The 23,187-nt window shown below is 48.6% G+C and overlaps 1 protein-coding gene across 3 annotated transcripts in view; it reads left to right on the top strand.

Annotated features, from left to right (window-relative positions):
• MTOR (mechanistic target of rapamycin kinase) overlaps positions 1-23,187 on the top strand; it is a 393,475-nt gene that overhangs the window by 30,270 nt on the left and 340,018 nt on the right. For all 3 annotated transcript variants that reach the window (XM_088447807.1, XM_088447808.1, XM_088447806.1), the window contains exons 3-10: positions 6,599-6,874; positions 9,726-9,834; positions 9,970-10,156; positions 10,486-10,614; positions 10,692-10,936; positions 13,202-13,414; positions 13,492-13,697; positions 21,434-21,556. In XM_088447807.1, coding sequence (XP_088303933.1) covers positions 6,599-6,874; positions 9,726-9,834; positions 9,970-10,156; positions 10,486-10,614; positions 10,692-10,936; positions 13,202-13,414; positions 13,492-13,697; positions 21,434-21,556 — 1,488 coding nt within the window. The remainder of the gene's footprint in view (positions 1-6,598; positions 6,875-9,725; positions 9,835-9,969; positions 10,157-10,485; positions 10,615-10,691; positions 10,937-13,201; positions 13,415-13,491; positions 13,698-21,433; positions 21,557-23,187) is intronic.

Below are 23,187 nucleotides of genomic sequence, written 5' to 3'. Positions count from 1 at the left end.
CATACAGCCTTACTCTGCGTGTGTGTGTGTGTGTGTGTGTAATACTCCATACAGCCTTACTCTGTTTCTCTGTGTGTAATACTCCATACAGCCTTACTCTGCGTGTCTGTGTGTAATAATCCATACAGCCTTACTCTGCGTGTCTATGTGTGTAATTCTCCATACAGCCTTACTCTGTGTCTATGTGTGTAATTCTCCATACAGCCTTACTCTGCGTGTCTGTGTGTGTAAAACTCCATACAGTCTTAATCTGCGTGTCTGTGTGTGTAATACTCCATACAGTCTTACTCTGCGTGTCTGTGTGTGTAATACTCCATACAGCCTTTCTCTGCGTGTCTATGTGTGTAATTCTCCATACAGCCTTACTCTGCGTGTGTGTAATACTCCATACAGCCTTACTCTGTGTGTGTAATACTCCATACAGCCTTACTCTGCGTGTCTGTGTGTAATACTTCATACAGCCTTACTCAGCGTGTCTGTGTGTAATACTCCATACAGCCTTACTCTGCTTGTGTGTGTAATACTCCATACAGCCTTACTCTGCTTGTGTGTGTAATACTCCATACAGCCTTACTCTGCGTGTGTGTGTGTATAATACTCCATACAGCATTACTCTGCGTGTCTGTGTGTAATAATCCATACAGCCTTACTCTGCGTGTCTGTGTGTAATACTCCATACAGTCTTACTCTGCGTGTCTGTGTGTGTGTGTAATACTCCATACAGTCTTACTTTGCATGTCTGTGTGTGTGTAATACTCCATACAGCCTTACTCTGCGTATCTGTGTGTGTATAATACTCCATACAGCCTTACTCTGCGTATATGTGTGTGTGTGTAATAGTCCATACAGCCTTACTCTGTGTGTGTGTAATACTCCATACAACCTTACTCTGCGTGTCTATGTGTGTAATTCTCCATACAGCCTTACTCTGCGTGTGTGTGGAATACTCCATACAGCCTTACTCTGTGTGTGTAATACTCCATACAGCCTTACTCTGCGTGTCTGTGTGTAATACTCCATACTGCCTTACTCTGCGTGTCTGTGTGTAATACTCCATACAGCCTTACTCTGCGTGTGTGTGTGTAATACTCCATACAGCATTACTCTGCGTGTGTGTGTAATACTCCATACAGCCTTACTCTGCGTGTGTGTGTAATACTCCATACAGCCTTACTCTGTGTGTGTGTGTGTAATACTCCATACAGCATTACTCTGCGTGTGTGTGTGTAATACTCCTTACAGCATTACTCTGCGTGTCTGTGTGTAATAATCCATACAGCCTTACTCTGCGTCTCTGTGTGTGTGTGTAATACTCCATACAGCCTTACTCTGTGTGTCTGTGTGTCTGTGTGTGTGTGTGTGTGTGTGTGTGTGTGTGTGTGTGTGTAATACTCCATACAGCCTTACTCTGCGTATCTGTGTGTGTGTAATACTCCATACAGTCTTACTCTGCGTGTCTGTGTGTGTATAATACTCCATACAACCTTACTCTGCGTGTCTGTGTGTGTGTGTAATACTCCATACAGCCTTACTCTGCGTGTCTGTGTGTGTGTGTAATACGCCATACAGCCTTACTCTGCGTGTCTGTGTGTAATAGTCCATACAGCCTTACTCTGTATGTTTGTGTAATTCTCCATACAGCCTTACTCTGCGTGTCTGTGTGTGTGTAATACTCCATACAGCCTTACTCTGCGTGTCTGTGTGTGTGTAATACTCCATACTGCCTTACTCTGCGTGTCTGTGTGTGTGTAATACTCCATACTGCCTTACTCTGCGTATCTGTGTAATACTCCATACAGCCTTACTGTGTGTGTGTGTGTAATTCTCCATACATCCTTACTCTGCGTGTGTGTGTTTAATACTCCATACAGCCTTACTCTGCGTGTCTGTGTGTGTGTGTAATACTTCATACAGCCTTACTCTGCGTGTATGTGTGTGTAATACTCCATACAACCTTACTCTGCGTGTATGTGTGTGTAATACTTCATACAGCCTTACTCTGTGTCTGTGTGTGTGTAATACTTCATACAGCCTTACTCTGCGTGTATGTGTGTGTAATACTCCATACAGCCTTACTCTGCGTGTATGTGTGTGTAATACTCCATACAGCCTTACTCTGCGTGTCTGTGTGTGTAATTCTCCTTACAGCCTTACTCTGCGTGTCTGTGTAATAATCCATACAGCCTTACTCTGCGTGTCTATGTGTGTAATACTCCATACAGCCTTACTCTGTGTGTGTGTGTAATTCTCCATACAGCCTTACTCTGCGTGTGTGTGTGTAATACTCCATACAGCCTTACTCTGCGTATCTGTGTGTGTGTGTAATGCTCCATACAGCCTTACTCTGCGTGTCTGTGTGTGTGTAATACTCCATACAACCTTACTCTGTGTCTGTGTGTGTGTAATACTCCATACAACCTTACTCTGCGTGTGTGTGTAATACTCCATACAGCCTTATTCTGCTTGTCTGATTGTGTCATACTCCATACAGCCTTACTCTGTGTGTGTAAAACTCCATACAGCCTTACTCTGCGTGTCTATGTGTGTAATACTTCATACAGCCTTACTCAGCGTGTCTGTGTGTGTGTAATAATCCATACAGTCTTACTCTGCGTGTGTGTGTAATACGCCATACTGCCTTACTCTGCGTGTCTGTGTGTAATACTCCATACAGCCTTACTCTGCGTGTCTGTGTGTGTGTAATACTCCATACAGCCTTACTCTGCGTGTCTGTGTGTGTCATACTCCATACAACCTTACTCTGTGTGTGTGTAATATTCCATACAGCCTTACTCTGCGTGTCTGTGTGTAATACTCCATACAGCCTTACTCTGCGTGTGTGTGTAATACGCCATACAGCCTTACTCTGCGTGTCTGTGTGTGTGTAATACTCCATACAGCCTTACTCTGCGTGTCTGTGTGTGTAATACTCCATACAGCCTTACTCTGTGTGTGTGTAATATTCCATACAGCCTTACTCTGCGTGTCCGTGTGTAATACTCCATACAGCCTTACTCTGCGTGTGTGTGTAATACGCCATACAGCCTTACTCTGCGTGTCTGTGTGTGTGTAATACTCCATACAGCCTTACTCTGTGTCTGTGTGTGTGTAATTCTCCCTACAGCCTAACTCTGCGTGTCTGTGTGTGTAATACTCCATACAGCCTTACTCTGCGTGTCTGTGTGTGTGTAATACTCCATACAGCCTTACTTTGCGTGTGTGTGTGTGTAATACTCCATACAGCCTTACTCTGCGTGTCTGTGTGTGTGTAATACTCCATACAGCCTTACTCTGCGTGTGTGTGTGTAATACTCCATACAGCCTTACTCTGCGTGTCTGTGTGTGTGTAATACTCCGTACAGCCTTACTCTGTGTGTGTGTGTGTATTACTCCATACAGCTTTACTCTGTGTGTGTGTAATACTCCATACAGCCTTACTCTGCGTGTCTGTGTGTAATACTTCATACAGCCTTACTCTGCGTGTCTGTGTGTAATACTCCATACAGCCTTACTCTGCGTGTGTGTGTGTAATACGCCATACAGCCTTACTCTGCGTGTCTGTGTAATACGCCATACAGCCTTACTCTGTGTGTCTGTGTGTGTAATACTCCATACAGCCTTACTCTGCGTGTGTGTGTGTGTGTGTGTGTGTGTGTAATACTCCATACAGCCTTACTCTGTTTCTCTGTGTGTAATACTCCATACAGCCTTACTCTGCGTGTGTGTCTGTGTGTAATACTCCATACAGTATTACTCTGCGTGTCTGTGTGTGTGTAATACTCCATACAGCCTTACTCTGCTTGTGTGTGTAATACTCCATACAGCCTTACTCTGCGTGTCTGTGTGTGTGTAATACTCCATACAGTATTACTCTGCGTGTCTGTATGTGTGTGTAATACTCCGTACAGTATTACTCTGCGTGTCTGTGTGTGTGTAATACTCCGTACAGCTATGATGATGATGCTGTATATTCCTGCTCCGGTGTCTGTGTTAGTAGGTTAGCAATGCCCAAGGTGGTTGTAGTTTAGCATGACGTTGTCTGTGTATATATTGCGGTAAGTTCTGTCCCTGTGAGTTTTATCCCCTACAGAAGTGAAAGACTTTTTCGGGGTAAGCGGTTACTGCGCATGCGCTCAGCGTCCGCTTCCGGAGCCGGCCAAGGGCTGCAGGGTAGAGATTGGAAGATCTCTCTGCTGCCCAGGAAGCCTCCATGTGCTTATAGTAACTTACACCGTCTGAAGATGTTGTAAACTCTCGGGGCTAAACTTAGAAAAACTTAGCTTTTTTGAGTTTAGTACATAGGTGTCAGATCATAGTCCTCATTTATAATAATGAAGGCTGCAATTTACAGCTCTAATTAGCTCTTTGCCGTAGATGTCTGTGAAATCTCCTGCACTGTGCAATTAGTACATAGGAACACTACATAACATTATGCAGAGACTGTAGTTTCTGCATCATTTTATGTAAAAAACCCAGCTTGATACATAGGCCCCATAGTCTGTGCTCATTTCATACGTTTTATTGTTTTGGTTGCTATTATGGCCATGGGAGCCCTGCCAGCATGGTAATGTTTAATACTGCGTATTTTACTTTGTAATTCTCCAATAAATGTCTCAAGCCTCATCCTCCTTGTCAAGACAGTCTTGTGCCAGTTGTACAATGTAATGCTGTTATACATGGTGCGCTAGGCATGACGTAATGCTGTAATACATGGTGCGCTAGGCATGACGTAATGCTGTAATACATGGTGCGCTAGGCATGACGTAATGCTGTAATGGTGCGCTAGGCATGACGTAATGCTGTAATACATGGTGCGCTAGGCATGACGTAATGCTGTAATACATGGTGCGCTAGGCATGACGTAATGCTGTAATACATGGTGCACTAGGCATGACGTAATGCTGTAATACATGGTGCACTAGGCATGACGTAATGCTGTAATACATGGTGCACTAGGCGTGACGTAATACATGGTGCGCTGGCGTGACGTAAAACATGGTGCGCTGGCGTGACGTAAAACATGGTGCGCTAGGCGTGACGTAATGATGTAATACATGGTGCGCTAGGCGTGACTTAATGCTGTAATACATGGTGCACTAGGCGTGACGTAATACATGGTGCGCTAGGCGTGACGTAATACATGGTGCGCTAGGCGTGACGTAATACATGGTGCGCTAGGCGTGACGTAATACATGGTGCACTAGGCATGACGTAATGCTGTAATACATGGTGCACTAGGCATGACGTAATGCTGTAATACATGGTGCACTAGGCATGACGTAATGCTGTAATACATGGTGCACTAGGCGTAACGTAATGCTGTAATACATGGTGCACTAGGCATGACGTAATGCTGTAATACATCGTGCGCTAGGCATGATGTAATACATGGTGCACTAGGTATGACGTAATGCTGTAATACATGGTGCACTAGGCATGACGTAATGCTGTAATACATGGTGCACTAGATGTGACGTAATGCTGTAATACATGGTGTACTAGGCGTAACGTAATGCTGTAATACATGGTGCACTAGGCATGACGTAATGCTGTAATACATCGTGCGCTAGGCATGCTGTAATACATGGTGCGCTAGGCATGACGTAATGCTGTAATACATGGTGCGCTAGGCATGACGTAATGCTGTAATACATGGTGCGCTAGGCATGACGTAATGCTGTAACACATGGTGCGCTAGGCATGACCTAATGCTGTAATACATGGTGCGCTAGGCATGACGTAATGCTGTAATGGTGCGCTAGGCATGACGTAATGCTGTAATACATGGTGCGCTAGGCATGACGTAATGCTGTAATACATGGTGCGCTAGGCATGACGTAATGCTGTAATACATGGTGCGCTAGGCATGACGTAATGCTGTAATACATGGTGCACTAGGCATGACGTAATGCTGTAATACATGGTGCACTAGGCGTGACGTAATACATGGTGCGCTGGCGTGACGTAATACATGGTGCGCTAGGCGTGACGTAATGATGTAATACATGGTGCGCTAGGCGTGACGTAATGCTGTAATACATGGTGCGCTAGGAATTACGTAATGCTGTGATACATGGTGCACTAGGCGTGACGTAATGCTGTAATACATGGTGCGCTAGGCATGACGTAATGCTGTAATACATGGTGCACTAGACATGACGTAATGCTGTAATACATGGTGCGCTAGGCATGACGTAATGCTGTAATACATGGTGCACTAGGCGTGACGTAATGCTGTAATACATGGTGCGCTATGCATGACGTAATGCTGTAATACATGGTGCGCTAGACATGACGTAATGCTGTAATACATGGTGCGCTAGGCATGACGTAATGCTGTAATACATGGTGCACTAGGCGTGACGTAATGCTGTAATACATGGTGCGCTATGCATGACTTAATGCTGTAATACATGGTGCACTAGACATGACGTAATGCTGTAATACATGGTGCGGTAGGCATGACGTAATGCTGTAATACATGGTGCACTAGACATGACGTAATGCTGTAATACATGGTGCACTAGGCATGATGTAATGCTGTAATACATGGTGCGCTAGGCGTGACGTAATGCTGGAGTTTTCCTTTGTCTCCCAGCGTCTGCGGGAGGAGATGGAAGAGATCACACAGCAGCAGCTGGTGCATGACAAACATTGCAAGGACCTGATGACCTTCGGGTTGAAGCCGCGTCATATCACCCCTTTTGCCAGCTTCCAGTCAGTGCAGCCCCAGCCTTCCAATGCCTTGCTGAGCCTTCTAGGGTACACAGGGCAGCAGGGGATTCTGGGATACGGATCTGCACCCATGCCAGACAAATCCACCTTGGTGGAAAGTCGCACGTGCCGGGATCTGGTGGAAGAGAAGTTTGATCAGGTAGGAATATATTGGAATCTTTCTCAATCCTACAGACTCCTCTACGTTTTGTGAACCTGCAGTAATACTGTTTCCCTCATAGATCTGTCGTTGGGTCTTGTAGGAATGTATTGGGATCTCTCTCGCTCCTACAGACTCCTCTACGTTTTGTGAACCTGCAGTAATACTGTTTCCCTCATAGATCTGTCGTTGGGTCTTGTAGGACTGTATTGGGATCTCTCTCACTCCTACAGACTCCTCTACGTTTTGTGAAACTACAGTAATAGTGTTTCCCTCATAGATCTGTCGTTGGGTCTTGTAGGAATGTATTGGGATCTCTCTCGCTCCTACAGACTCCTCTACGTTTTGTGAACCTGCAGTAATACTGTTTCCGTCATAGATCTGTCGTTGGGTCTTGTAGGAATGTATTGGGATCTCTCTCGCTCCTACAGACTCCTCTACGTTTTGTGAACCTGCAGTAATACTGTTTCCCTCATAGATCTGTCGTTGGGTCTTGTAGGAATGTATTGGGATCTATCTCGCTCCTACAGACTCCTATACGTTTTGTGAACCTGCAGTAATACTGTTTCCCTCATAGATCTGTCGTTGGGTCTTGTAGGAATGTATTGGGGTCTCTCTCGCTCCTACAGACTCCTCTACGTTTTGTGAACCTGCAGTAATACTGTTTCCCTCATAGATCTGTCGTTGGGTCTTGTAGGAATGTATTTGGGTCTCTCTCGCTCCTACAGACTCCTCTACGTTTTGTGAACCTGCAGTAATACTGTTTCCCTCATAGATCTGTCGTTGAGTCTTGTAGGAATGTATTGGGATCTCTCTCGCTCCTACAGACTCCTCTACGTTTTGTGAACCTGCAGTAATAGTGTTTCCCTCATAGATCTGTCGTTGGGTCTTGTAGGAATGTATTGGGATCTCTCTCGCTCCTACAGACTCCTCTACGTTTTGTGAACCTGAAGTAATACTGTTTCCCTCATAGATCTGTCGTTGGGTCTTGTTGGAATGTATTGGGATCTCTCTCGCTCCTACAGACTCCTCTACGTTTTGTGAACCTGCAGTAATACTGTTTCCCTCATAGATCTGTCGTTGGGTCTTGTAGGAATGTATTGGGATCTCTCTCGCTCCTACAGACTCCTCTACGTTTTGTGAACCTGCAGTAATACTGTTTCCCTCATAGATCTGTCGTTGGGTCTTGTAGGACTGTATTGGGATCTCTCTCGCTCCTACAGACTCCTCTACGTTTTGTGAACCTACAGTAATAGTGTTTCCCTCATAGATCTGTCGTTGGGTCTTGTAGGACTGTATTGGGATCTCTCTCGCTCCTACAGACTCCTCTACGTTTTGTGAACCTGCAGTAATACTGTTTCCGTCATAGATCTGTCGTTGGGTCTTGTAGGAATGTATTGGGATCTCTCTCGCTCGTACAGACTCCTCTACGTTTTGTGAATCTACAGTGATACTGTTTCCCTCATAGATCTGTCGCTGGGTCTTGTAGGAATATATTGGGATCTCTCTCGCTCCTACAGACTCCTCTACGTTTTGTGAACCTGCAGTAATACTGTTTCCCTCATAGATCTGTCGTTGGGTCTTGTAGGAATGTATTGGGATCTCTCTCGCTCCTACAGACTCCTCTACGTTTTGTGAACCTGCAGTAATACTGTTTCCCTCATAGATCTGTCGTTGGGTCTTGTAGGAATGTATTGGGATCTCTCTCGCTCCTACAGACTCCTATACGTTTTGTGAACCTGCAGTAATACTGTTTCCCTCATAGATCTGTCGTTGGGTCTTGTAGGAATGTATTGGGGTCTCTCTCGCTCCTACAGACTCCTCTACGTTTTGTGAACCTGCAGTAATACTGTTTCCCTCATAGATCTGTCGTTGGGTCTTGTAGGAATGTATTGGGATCTCTCTCGCTCCTACAGACTCCTCTACGTTTTGTGAACCTGCAGTAATACTGTTTCCCTCATAGATCTGTCGTTGGGTCTTGTAGGAATGTATTGGGATCTCTCTCGCTCCTACAGACTCCTATACGTTTTGTGAACCTGCAGTAATACTGTTTCCCTCATAGATCTGTCGTTGGGTCTTGTAGGAATGTATTGGGGTCTCTCTCGCTCCTACAGACTCCTCTACGTTTTGTGAACCTGCAGTAATACTGTTTCCCTCATAGATCTGTCGTTGGGTCTTGTAGGAATGTATTGGGGTCTCTCTCGCTCCTACAGACTCCTATACGTTTTGTGAACCTGCAGTAATACTGTTTCCCTCATAGATCTGTCGTTGAGTCTTGTAGGAATGTATTGGGAGCTCTCTCGCTCCTACAGACTCCTCTACGTTTTGTGAACCTGCAGTAATAGTGTTTCCCTCATAGATCTGTCGTTGGGTCTTGTAGGAATGTATTGGGATCTCTCTCACTCCTACAGACTCCTCTACGTTTTGTGAACCTGCAGTAATACTGTTTCCCTCATAGATCTGTCGTTGGGTCTTGTTGGAATGTATTGGGATCTCTCTCGCTCCTACAGACTCCTCTACGTTTTGTGAACCTGCAGTAATACTGTTTCCCTCATAGATCTGTCGTTGGGTCTTGTAGGAATGTATTGGGATCTCTCTCGCTCCTACAGACTCCTCTACGTTTTGTGAACCTGCAGTAATACTGTTTCCCTCATAGATCTGTCGTTGGGTCTTGGAATGTATTGGGATCTCTCTCGCTCCTACAGACTCCTCTACGTTTTGTGAATCTACAGTGATACTGTTTCCCTCATAGATCTGTCGCTGGGTCTTGTAGGAATATATTGGGATCTCTCTCGCTCCTACAGACTCCTCTACGTTTTGTGAACCTGCAGTAATACTGTTTCCCTCATAGATCTGTCGTTGGGTCTTAAAGTGCCGAAGTAGTAAAAACCCTTTAATCCAGATGACTATTTTGCATGTTCTTCCACGGCTGGCGGCGTTCAGACCTTCTGCGTTCACAGGTAATGTTTTGTTGTAGAAGTAGGTTTGCATTGTCTGCTGAGACTTGTAGTTCCTAACAGTTTGGTTGCCCAAAACCTCTTACACATCTTCTTTCTCCTTTAATTTTAAAATACCAAATTGTGTACTTCCAATAGCGGATCAATACCTGCCGGACACCATGAGCCACCTGCTGAGCTGTGTGCGCAAAGAGAAAGAGCGCACTGTGGCGTTCCAAGCGCTGGGGCTTATTTCTGTAGCTGTGAGGTCAGAGATACGCTGTTATCTCCCCAAAATCCTGGAACATGTGAAGTCTGCCCTGCCCCCTAAGGACTTTGCTCACAAGTAAGTGGTGTAGCTATTGGTATAGGCCTGATTGTGCCTGCATCCTAAGTTACAGTCTCTCATCCCATAGAACAGTGCTATGGAGAAAAGACGTTCTGCTTGTATATTACATGGTGCACTATGTAGTAAGCAATTACAATCCATTGACAGACTGTAAGTCGTGTTTGTGCACATGGTGCGTTCTCTGCTGTGATCTCAGCCGCTAGTACATGGGGTTAGTGTTACAGTCCCTTTTCTCTCTCTGACATGATAGGATTAATAACTGATGGTTCTGTGTTATGTATCATCAACTTCCCAGCTTTACGTTTGTTTTTCATCTCTCCCCTTAGGAGGCAGAAGTCTATTCAGGTGGATGCAACAGTGTTTACTTGTATCAGTATGTTGGCTCGGGCGATGGGGCCTGCCATCCAGCAGGACATTAAAGAGCTGCTAGAACCTATGTTGTCTGTTGGGCTGAGGTCAGTATTCTCAGGGTGACTCAGGAATATATTATCACCATGACTGAGTCTTACTGTATCCCATTGCTATCTTACAGCCCTGCCCTAACCGCTGTACTATATGACCTGAGTCGGCACATCCCTCAGCTGAAGAAGGACATCCAGGATGGGCTACTGAAGATGCTGTCCTTGGTGCTTATGCACAAACCTCTCCGACATCCGGGCATGCCCAAAGGCCTGGCACATCAGCTATCCTCTCCCGGCCTCACCAATATCCCTGAAGCCAGCGATGTGGGCAGTATTACATTGGCTCTTCGCACCTTGGGCACCTTTGAGTTTGAAGGTAGGGGCCTAGAAGGAGGTCAATGAATCAATATCCTGCATTTAAAAGACCAGTTACCCCTACATATGTTATCAGAGCAATCTTCATGGCATCTGGGATGACCTAGCTGTGCTGTTCTCCATTGCACAAGTATATGAAGTCTGTGTGCTAGCTGAATAATGTTGGGCGAAGTCTTTCTTTAAACCGCACTACTTGTTTTGCCTATACCCCGGTTCAGTTTGCCGGCTTGGTGTACTCCGCAAAGGCTGGGTTTATCTGGACAAAGTTTGGTCTCTTGTGCCACTTGTGTGTAAGTGCCCCATGCCCGCGTCCATCAGTCAAATGAAAGGATCCAGTTGACTTGAATATTACAAACCCACACCTGGAGTCTTCTGATCTTCTGTTGTCTGGTGTTGGTGGACTTTAGGAGAACCCCAACCAAATTAGTCATTTTCCCTTCGACGCACGATAAGTTTTCTATCCTACTTTAGTGCCTATTTTTTTTTTTTTTTCCCGGAGCCCCCAGGCAGATGACCACATCCCAAGTCGGCCTTTCTAGGCAGGAGGCTAAATCCAGTCTGGCTGCACCTAAGGGTGACTCAGGATCTCCTGGAAAGTAGCTTAAGGACATTTTCACAAGGTTGGCCTAGCATTTACTGTGAGGCCATGGAACCCTGCCAGGTGATTGTCCTCTGCAGTCCCATGGGCCGGCCGTCCAGGAGACAGACGCAGTCCCATGGGCCGGCCGTCCAGGAGACAGACGCAGTCCCATGGGCCGGCCGTCCAGGAGACAGACGCAGTCCCATGGGCCGGCCGTCCAGGAGACAGACGCAGTCCCATGGGCCGGCCGTCCAGGAGACAGACGCAGTCCCATGGGCCGGCCGTCCAGGAGACAGACGCAGTCCCATGGGCCGGCCGTCCAGGAGACAGACGCAGTCCCATGGGCCGGCCGTCCAGGAGACAGACGCAGTCCCATGGGCCGGCCGTCCAGGAGACAGACGTCCCCCTATATATCTATAAGGATTCATTCCTGAGCCGATGTGTAATATGGCCATGATATAACTGGGGTGCGCCCCCCTATATATCTATAAGGATTCATTCCTGAGCCGATGTGTAATATGGCCATGATATAACTGGGGTGCGCCCCCCTATATATCTATAAGGATTCATTCCTGAGCCGATGTGTAATATGGCCATGATATAACTGGGGTGCGCCCCCCTATATATCTATAAGGATTCATTCCTGAGCCGATGTGTAATATGGCCATGATATAACTGGGGTGCGCCCCCCTATATATCTATAAGGATTCATTCCTGAGCCGATGTGTAATATGGCCATGATATAACTGGGGTGCGCCCCCCTATATATCTATAAGGATTAATTCCTGAGCCGATGTGTAATATGGCCATGATATAACTGGGGTGCGCCCCCCTATATATCTATAAGGATTCATTCCTGAGCCGATGTGTAATATGGCCATGATATAACTGGGGTGCGCCCCCCTATATATCTATAAGGATTCATTCCTGAGCCGATGTGTAATATGGCCATGATATAACTGGGGTGCGCCCCCCTATATATCTATAAGGATTCATTCCTGAGCCGATGTGTAATATGGCCATGATATAACTGGGGTGCGCCCCCCTATATATCTATAAGGATTCATTCCTGAGCCGATGTGTAATATGGCCATGATATAACTGGGGTGCGCCCCCCTATATATCTATAAGGATTCATTCCTGAGCCGATGTGTAATATGGCCATGATATAACTGGGGTGCGCCCCCCTATATATCTATAAGGATTCATTCCTGAGCCGATGTGTAATATGGCCATGATATAACTGGGGTGCGCCCCCCTATATATCTATAAGGATTCATTCCTGAGCCGATGTGTAATATGGCCATGATATAACTGGGGTGTGCCCCCCTATATATCTATAAGGATTCATTCCTGAGCCGATGTGTAATATGGCCATGATATAACTGGGGTGCTCCCCCCTATAATCTATAAGGATTCATTCCTGAGCCGATGTGTAATATGGCCATGATATAACTGGGGTGCTCCCCCCTATAATCTATAAGGATTAATTCCTGAGCCGATGTGTAATATGGCCATGATATAACTGGGGTGCGCCCCCCTATATATCTATAAGGATTCATTCCTGAGCCGATGTGTAATATGTTAGTGTATATGGTGCGTACTATTCAAGCATTGCCCCCACTGCCCCTCTGTGATAATACTGTGTATTATAACATTATTATTATTCTGTTGTGCTCCCTTTAGGTCACTCGCTGACCCAGTTTGTGCGACATTGTGCGGACCACTTCCTCAATAGCGAGCACAAGGAGATTCGGATGGAAGCTGCCCGCACCTGCTCCCGCTTGCTCACCCCCTCCATCCAGCTCCTCAGCGGGCACGGCCATGTCAGTCAGACCGCTGTTCAGGTTGTGGCCGATGTCCTGAGCAAACTGCTGGTGGTGGGAATTACAGACCCAGGTAACATACGTGAGCTCTCAGCAGCGCGGCGGCGGGGAGTGATACAGGAATAACGCACATCTCTCTCCCACTCACAGATCCCGACATCCGCTACTGCGTCCTGGCCTCATTAGATGAGCGATTTGACTCGCACCTGGCCCAGGCAGAGAACCTCCAGGCTTTGTTTGTGGCCCTGAATGATGAGGTGTTTGAGATACGGGAGCTGGCAATCTGCACCATCGGCCGCCTTAGCAGCATGAACCCAGCCTTTGTGATGCCCTTTCTGCGCAAGATGCTCATCCAGGTGAGAGGCAGTTGGTGGCTCATCCAGGTGAGAGGCACTTGGTGGCTCTTACTGCTCCACTTGGATTTTAGGGGGAGATGTATCAAACCTCCTAAAGAGAACGAGTGGAGGAGTTACCCATAGCAACCAATCAGCTTGTAGCGATCACTTATCCTGCACAATCTATATCATGGCAGCTCCAACCTGCAATCACCCCCCTAATCCTGTCACCTGGGACACACACACAGGTACTGATACTGAATGGGACTCCCCTGTCATCTCCCCTAGGCCAAGGCACACACTGGGGTACCCTCCCCTGATCTATCTGTCTGACTTATTAGCATGAAGTGAAGCATCCAGCCTACGTCATGTATGTAAGCAGCAATTCAAAGGGGAGAGCAGGAGAGATAATGATTAGCATATTGGGGTGCTGTGATGTAGCCCCTCCTGTATATCAGCAGTAGGATGGGGTGTGGGGGAGAGCAGGAGAGAGAATGATTAGCATATTGGGGTGCTGTGATGTAGCCCCCCTCCTGTATATCAGCAGTAGGACGGGGTGTGGGGGAGAGCAGGAGAGAGAATGATTAGCATATTGGGGTGCTGTGATGTAGCCTCCCTCCTGTATATCAGCAGTAGGACGGGGTGTGGGGGAGAGCAGGAGAGAGAATGATTAGCATATTGGGGTGCTGTGATGTAGCCCCCCTCCTGTATATCAGCAGTAGGACGGGGTGTGGGGGAGAGCAGGAGAGAGAATGATTGGCATATTGGGGTGCTGTGATGTAGCCCCCCTCCTGTATATCAGTAGTAGGATGGGGTGTGGAGGAGAGCAGGAGAGAGAATGATTAGCATATTGGGGTGCTGTGATGTAGCCCCCCTCCTGTATATTAGCAGTAGGACGGGGTGTGGAGGAGAGCAGGAGAGAGAATGATTGGCATATTGGGGTGCTGTGATGTAGCCCCCTCCTGTATATCAGCAGTAGGACGGGGTGTGGGGGAGAGCAGGAGAGAGAATGATTAGCATATTGGGGTGCTGTGATGTAGCCCCCCTCCTGTATATCAGCAGTAGGATGGGGTGTGGAGGACAGCAGGAGAGAGAATGATTAGCATATTGGGGTGTTGTGATGTAGCCCCTCCTGTATATCAGCAGTAGGACGGGGTGTGGGGGAGAGCAGGAGAGAGAATGATTAGCATATTGGGGTGCTGTGATGTAGCCCCCCTCCTGTATATCAGCAGTAGGACAGGGTGTGGAGGAGAGCAGGAGAGAGAATGATTAGCATATTGGGGTGTTGTGATGTAGCCCCTCCTGTATATCAGCAGTAGGACGGGGTGTGGAGGAGAGCAGGAGAGAGAATGATTAGCATATTGGGGTGCTGTGATGTAGCCCCCCTCCTGTATATCAGCAGTAGGACGGGGTGTGGGGGAGAGCACGAGAGAGAATGATTAGCATATTGGGGTGCTGTGATGTAGCCCCCCTCCTGTATATCAGCAGTAGGACGGGGTGTGGGGGAGAGCAGGAGAGAGAATGATTAGCATATTGGGGTGCTGTGATGTAGCCCCCCTCCTGTATATAAGCAGTAGGACGGGGTGTGGGGGAGAGCAGGAGAGAGAATGATTAGCATATTGGGGTGCTGTGATGTAGCCCCCCTCCTGTATATCAGCAGTAGGACGGGGTGTGGAGGAGAGCAGGAGAGAGAATGATTAGCATATTGGGGTGCTGTGATGTAGCCCCCCTCCTGTATATCAGCAGTAGGACGGGGTGTGGAGGAGAGCAGGAGAGAGAATGATTGGCATATTGGGGTGCTGTGATGTAGCCCCTCCTGTATATCAGCAGTAGGACTGGGTGTGGGGGAGAGCAGGAGAGAGAATGATTGGCATATTGGGGTGCTGTGATGTATCCTCCCTCCTGTATATCAGCAGTAGGACGGGGTGTGGGGGAGAGCAGGAGAGAGAATGATTAGCATATTGGGGTGCTGTGATGTAGCCCCCTCCTGTATATCAGCAGTAGGATGGGGTGTGGAGGAGAGCAGGAGAGAGAATGATTAGCATATTGGGGTGCTGTGATGTAGCCCCCCTCCTGTATATTAGCAGTTGGACGGGGTGTGGGGGAGAGCAGGAGAGAGAATGATTGGCATATTGGGGTGCTGTGATGTATCCTCCCTCCTGTATATCAGCAGTAGGACGGGGTGTGGGGGAGAGCAGGAGAGAGAATGATTAGCATATTGGGGTGCTGTGATGTAGCCCCCCTCCTGTATATCAGCAGTAGGACGGGGTGTGGAGGAGAGCAGGAGAGAGAATGATTGGCATATTGGGGTGCTGTGATGTAGCCCCTCCTGTATATCAGCAGTAGGACGGGGTGTGGAGGAGAGCAGGAGAGAGAATGATTAGCATATTGGGGTGCTGTGATGTAGCCCCCCTCCTGTATATCAGCAGTAGGACGGGGTGTGGGGGAGAGCACGAGAGAGAATGATTAGCATATTGGGGTGCTGTGATGTAGCCCCCCTCCTGTATATCAGCAGTAGGACGGGGTGTGGAGGAGAGCAGGAGAGAGAATGATTAGCATATTGGGGTGCTGTGATGCAGCCCCTCCTGTATATCAGCAGTAGGACGGGGTGTGGGGGAGAGCAGGAGAGAGAATGATTAGCATATTGGGGTGTTGTGATGTAGCCCCTCCTGTATATCAGCAGTAGGACGGGGTGTGGGGGAGAGCAGGAGAGAGAATGATTAGCATATTGGGGTGCTGTGATGTAGCCCCCCTCCTGTATATAAGCAGTAGGACGGGGTGTGGGGGAGAGCAGGAGAGAGAATGATTAGCATATTGGGGTGCTGTGATGTAGCCCCCCTCCTGTATATCAGCAGTAGGACGGGGTGTGGAGGAGAGCAGGAGAGAGAATGATTAGCATATTGGGGTGCTGTGATGTAGCCCCCCTCCTGTATATCAGCAGTAGGACGGGGTGTGGGGGAGAGCAGGAGAGAGAATGATTGGCATATTGGGGTGCTGTGATGTAGCCCCCCTCCTGTATATCAGCAGTAGGACGGGGTGTGGAGGAGAGCAGGAGAGAGAATGATTAGCATATTGGGGTGTTGTGATGTAGCCCCTCCTGTATATTAGCAGTAGGACGGGGTGTGGGGGAGAGCAGGAGAGAGAATGATTGGCATATTGGGGTGCTGTGATGTATCCTCCCTCCTGTATATCAGCAGTAGGACGGGGTGTGGGGGAGAGCAGGAGAGAGAATGATTAGCATATTGGGGTGCTGTGATGTAGCCCCTCCTGTATATTAGCAGTAGGACGGGGTGTGGAGGAGAGCAGGAGAGAGAATGATTGGCATATTGGGGTGCTGTGATGTATCCTCCCTCCTGTATATCAGCAGTAAGGACGGGGTGTGGGGGAGAGCAGGAGAGAGAATGATTAGCATATTGGGGTGCTGTGATGTAGCCCCTCCTGTATATCAGCAGTAGGACGGGGTGTGGAGGACAGCAGGAGAGAGAATGATTAGCATATTGGGGTGCTGTGATGTAGCCTCCCTCCTGTATATCAGCAGTAGGACGGGGTGTGGGGGAGAGCAGGAGAGAGAATGATTGGCATATTGGGGTGCTGTGATGTAGCCCCCCTCCTGTATATCAGCAGTAGGACGGGGTGTGGGGGAGAGCAGGAGAGAGAATGATTAGCATATTGGGGTGCTGTGATGTAGCCCCCTCCTGTATATCAGCAGTAGGACGGGGTGTGGAGGAGAGCAGGAGAGAGAATGATTAGCATATTGGGGTGCTGTGATGTAGCCCCCTCCTGTATATCAGCAGTAGGACGGGGTGTGGGGGAGAGCAGGAGAGAGAATGATTAGCATATTGGGGTGCTGTGATGTAGCCCCCCTCCTGTATATCAGCAGTAGGACGGGGTGTGGGGGAGAGCAGGAGAGAGAATGATTAGCATATTGGGGTGCTGTGATGTAGCCCCCCTCCTGTATATCAGCAGTAGGACGGGGTGTGGGGGAGAGCAGGAGAGAGAATGATTAGCATATTGGGGTGCTGTGATGTAGCCCCCCTCCTGTATATCAGCAGTAGGACGGGGTGTGGGGGAGAGCAGGAGAGAGAATGATTAGCATATTGGGGTGCTGTGATGTAGCCCCCCTCCTGTATATCAGCAGTAGGACGGGGTGTGGAGGAGAGCAGGAGAGAGAATGATTAGCATATTGGGGTGTTGTGATGTAGCCCCTCCTGTATATCAGCAGTAGGACGGGGTGTGGAGGAGAGCAGGAGAGAGAATGATTAGCATATTGGGGTGCTGTGATGTAGCCCCCCTTCTGTATATCAGCAGTAGGACGGGGTGTGGGGGAGAGCACGAGAGAGAATGATTAGCATATTGGGGTGCTGTGATGTAGCCCCCCTCCTGTATATCAGCAGTAGGACGGGGTGTGGAGGAGAGCAGGAGAGAGAATGATTAGCATATTGGGGTGTTGTGATGTAGCCCCTCCTGTATATTAGCAGTAGGACGGGGTGTGGGGGAGAGCAGGAGAGAGAATGATTGGCATATTGGGGTGCTGTGATGTATCCTCCCTCCTGTATATCAGCAGTAGGACGGGGTGTGGGGGAGAGCAGGAGAGAGAATGATTAGCATATTGGGGTGCTGTGATGTAGCCCCTCCTGTATATTAGCAGTAGGACGGGGTGTGGAGGAGAGCAGGAGAGAGAATGATTGGCATATTGGGGTGCTGTGATGTATCCTCCCTCCTGTATATCAGCAGTAAGGACGGGGTGTGGGGGAGAGCAGGAGAGAGAATGATTAGCATATTGGGGTGCTGTGATGTAGCCCCTCCTGTATATCAGCAGTAGGACGGGGTGTGGAGGACAGCAGGAGAGAGAATGATTAGCATATTGGGGTGCTGTGATGTAGCCTCCCTCCTGTATATCAGCAGTAGGACGGGGTGTGGGGGAGAGCAGGAGAGAGAATGATTGGCATATTGGGGTGCTGTGATGTAGCCCCCCTCCTGTATATCAGCAGTAGGACGGGGTGTGGGGGAGAGCAGGAGAGAGAATGATTAGCATATTGGGGTGCTGTGATGTAGCCCCCTCCTGTATATCAGCAGTAGGACGGGGTGTGGAGGAGAGCAGGAGAGAGAATGATTAGCATATTGGGGTGCTGTGATGTAGCCCCCTCCTGTATATCAGCAGTAGGACGGGGTGTGGGGGAGAGCAGGAGAGAGAATGATTAGCATATTGGGGTGCTGTGATGTAGCCCCCCTCCTGTATATCAGCAGTAGGACGGGGTGTGGGGGAGAGCAGGAGAGAGAATGATTAGCATATTGGGGTGCTGTGATGTAGCCCCCCTCCTGTATATCAGCAGTAGGACGGGGTGTGGAGGAGAGCAGGAGAGAGAATGATTAGCATATTGGGGTGTTGTGATGTAGCCCCTCCTGTATATCAGCAGTAGGACGGGGTGTGGAGGAGAGCAGGAGAGAGAATGATTAGCATATTGGGGTGCTGTGATGTAGCCCCCCTCCTGTATATCAGCAGTAGGACGGGGTGTGGGGGAGAGCACGAGAGAGAATGATTAGCATATTGGGGTGCTGTGATGTAGCCCCCCTCCTGTATATTAGCAGTAGGACGGGGTGTGGAGGAGAGCAGGAGAGAGAATGATTAGCATATTGGGGTGCTGTGATGTAGCCCCCCTCCTGTATATCAGCAGTAGGACGGGGTGTGGAGGAGAGCAGGAGAGAGAATGATTAGCATATTGGGGTGTTGTGATGTAGCCCCTCCTGTATATCAGCAGTAGGACGGGGTGTGGGGGAGAGCAGGAGAGAGAATGATTAGCATATTGGGGTGTTGTGATGTAGCCCCTCCTGTATATCAGCAGTAGGACTGGGTGTGGGGGAGAGCAGGAGAGAGAATGATTAGCATATTGGGGTGCTGTGATGTAGCCCCCCTCCTGTATATAAGCAGTAGGACGGGGTGTGGGGGAGAGCAGGAGAGAGAATGATTAGCATATTGGGGTGCTGTGATGTAGCCCCCCTCCTGTATATCAGCAGTAGGACGGGGTGTGGAGGAGAGCAGGAGAGAGAATGATTAGCATATTGGGGTGCTGTGATGTAGCCCCCCTCCTGTATTTCAGCAGTAGGACGGGGTGTGGAGGAGAGCAGGAGAGAGAATGATTGGCATATTGGGGTGCTGTGATGTAGCCCCTCCTGTATATCAGCAGTAGGACTGGGTGTGGGGGAGAGCAGGAGAGAGAATGATTGGCATATTGGGGTGCTGTGATGTATCCTCCCTCCTGTATATCAGCAGTAGGACGGGGTGTGGGGGAGAGCAGGAGAGAGAATGATTAGCATATTGGGGTGCTGTGATGTAGCCCCCTCCTGTATATCAGCAGTAGGATGGGGTGTGGAGGAGAGCAGGAGAGAGAATGATTAGCATATTGGGGTGCTGTGATGTAGCCCCCCTCCTGTATATTAGCAGTTGGACGGGGTGTGGGGGAGAGCAGGAGAGAGAATGATTGGCATATTGGGGTGCTGTGATGTATCCTCCCTCCTGTATATCAGCAGTAGGACGGGGTGTGGGGGAGAGCAGGAGAGAGAATGATTAGCATATTGGGGTGCTGTGATGTAGCCCCCCTCCTGTATATCAGCAGTAGGACGGGGTGTGGAGGAGAGCAGGAGAGAGAATGATTGGCATATTGGGGTGCTGTGATGTAGCCCCTCCTGTATATCAGCAGTAGGACGGGGTGTGGAGGAGAGCAGGAGAGAGAATGATTAGCATATTGGGGTGCTGTGATGTAGCCCCCCTCCTGTATATCAGCAGTAGGACGAGGTGTGGGGGAGAGCACGAGAGAGAATGATTAGCATATTGGGGTGCTGTGATGTAGCCCCCCTCCTGTATATCAGCAGTAGGACGGGGTGTGGAGGAGAGCAGGAGAGAGAATGATTAGCATATTGGGGTGCTGTGATGCAGCCCCTCCTGTATATCAGCAGTAGGACGGGGTGTGGGGGAGAGCAGGAGAGAGAATGATTAGCATATTGGGGTGTTGTGATGTAGCCCCTCCTGTATATCAGCAGTAGGACGGGGTGTGGGGGAGAGCAGGAGAGAGAATGATTAGCATATTGGGGTGCTGTGATGTAGCCCCCCTCCTGTATATAAGCAGTAGGACGGGGTGTGGGGGAGAGCAGGAGAGAGAATGATTAGCATATTGGGGTGCTGTGATGTAGCCCCCCTCCTGTATATCAGCAGTAGGACGGGGTGTGGAGGAGAGCAGGAGAGAGAATGATTAGCATATTGGGGTGCTGTGATGTAGCCCCCCTCCTGTATATCAGCAGTAGGACGGGGTGTGGGGGAGAGCAGGAGAGAGAATGATTGGCATATTGGGGTGCTGTGATGTAGCCCCCTTCCTGTATATCAGCAGTAGGACGGGGTGTGGGGGAGAGCAGGAGAGAGAATGATTAGCATATTGGGGTGCTGTGATGTAGCCTCCCTCCTGTATATCAGCAGTAGGACGGGGTGTGGGGGAGAGCAGGAGAGAGAATGATTGGCATATTGGGGTGCTGTGATGCAGCCCCTCCTGTATATCAGCAGTAGGACGGGGTGTGGGGGAGAGCAGGAGAGAGAATGATTGGCATATTGGGGTGCTGTGATGCAGCCCCTCTCCTGTGTGAATAGATTGGGGTGGGTATTATATATGAGTACCCTTGTAGATAGAGGATGGTGAAGTAAGTAAATAGGTCTGTGTGGTATGGGCTGGGGTCTCTTGGTGACGATTCTTCGTGTTTCCTGTCCTCAGATTTTGACAGAGCTGGAGCACAGCGGCGTTGGGAGGAACAAGGAGCAGAGCGCACGTATGCTGGGGCACCTTGTATCCAATGCACCACGGCTTATCCGCCCGTATATGGAGCCCATTCTGAAGGTAACAATCTGTCTCTGCTGCACCATGCTAGGTCAGTATGGGAATTGTGAGTATTCACAGAGTCTGACATCTGAGTTCCTGCATTCTGTGCCAATGTTAGCTAATGCATGGGCATTGACTTGGGTTTCTGTGCCAATGTTAGCTAATGCATGGGCAGTGACTTGGGTTTCTGTGCCAATGTTAGCTAATGCATGGGCAGTGACTTGGGTTTCTGTGCCAATATTAGCTAATGCATGGGCAGTGACTTGAGTTTCTGTGCCAATGTTAGCTAATGCATGGGCAGTGACTTTGGTTTCTGTGCCAATGTTAGCTAATGCATGGGCAGTGACTTGGGTTTCTGTGCCAATGTTAGCTAATGCATGTGCAGTGACTTGGGTTTCTGTGCCAGTGTTAGCTAATGCATGGGCAGTGACTTGGGTTTCTGTGCCAATATTAGCTAATTCATGGGCAGTGACTAGGGTTTCTGTGCCAATGTTAGCTAATGCATGGGCAGTGACTTGGGTTTCTGTGCCAATATTAGCTAATGCATGGGCAGTGACTTGGGTTTCTGTGCCAATGTTAGCTAATGCATGGGCAGTGACTTGGGTTTCTGTGCCAATGTTAGCTAATGCATGTGCAGTGACTTGGGTTTCTGTGCCAGTGTTAGCTAATGCATGGGCAGTGACTTGGGTTTCTGTGCCAGTGTTAGCTAATGCATGGGCAGTGACTTGGGTTTCTGTGCCAATGTTAGCTAATGCATTGGCAGTGACTTGGGTTTCTGTGCCAGTGTTAGCTAATGCATGGGCAGTGACTTGGGTTTCTGTGCCAGTGTTAGCTAATGCATGGGCAGTGACTTGGGTTTCTGTGCCAGTGTTAGCTAATGCATGGGCAGTGACTTGGGTTTCTGTGCCAGTGTTAGCTAATGCATGGGCAGTGACTTGGGTTTCTGTGCCAATGTTAGCTAATGCATGGGCAGTGACTTGGGTTTCTGTGCCAATGTTAGCTAATGCATGGGCAGTGACTTGGGTTTCTGTGCCAGTGTTAGCTAATGCATGGGCAGTGACTTGGGTTTCTGTGCCAATATTAGCTCCTTCAGAAATGACATGACTCCCGCGTTACTGGACAGACGAGCTGTGCTGGAAGCCTGTGTAAAGCGCTATGTACAAAGTACCTGTTACACTTTGAATAATGGGGCAGATGTATGAAGGTCTGTGAAGTGATAAACGACCAGCCAATCAGCTACCAACTGACATTTTTCAAACACAGCCTATAACATGACAGTAGGGAGCTGATTGGCTGGACGGTTATCACTCTGCACTTTATCACTTTCCAGAGCTTCATACATCTGCACCAATGTGTCTTATTAGTGTTTTATACAATATATAAAATGCGCCTCAGTAACGCTGTGTGCGATATCACATGCTGCGTGCTGTACACAATGCTGTCTATCTAGTGACTGTACAGCTAGTGTAGCCTGAAGTTACAATCAGTGATAATGCTCAGATATCTGTGGCTGCCCCAGCACGCCCTACACGGCTTTCCACAACAGCTGCGATAAATGCATTCAGAAAATCCAGCTTCATTCCATTAGCTGTGCCTTACCGCATTACCAGGAATTGTATATAGTAGTCTCCTAAAGATACATCATACAG

Source organism: Taudactylus pleione, unplaced genomic scaffold (assembly GCF_031769625.1).
Source record: "Taudactylus pleione unplaced genomic scaffold, aTauple2 ptg000441l, whole genome shotgun sequence".
NCBI lineage: Eukaryota > Metazoa > Chordata > Amphibia > Anura > Myobatrachidae > Taudactylus > Taudactylus pleione.
The sequence above is the reverse complement of the archived record's forward strand: the minus strand, read 5'-3'. Positions and strand labels throughout refer to the sequence as shown.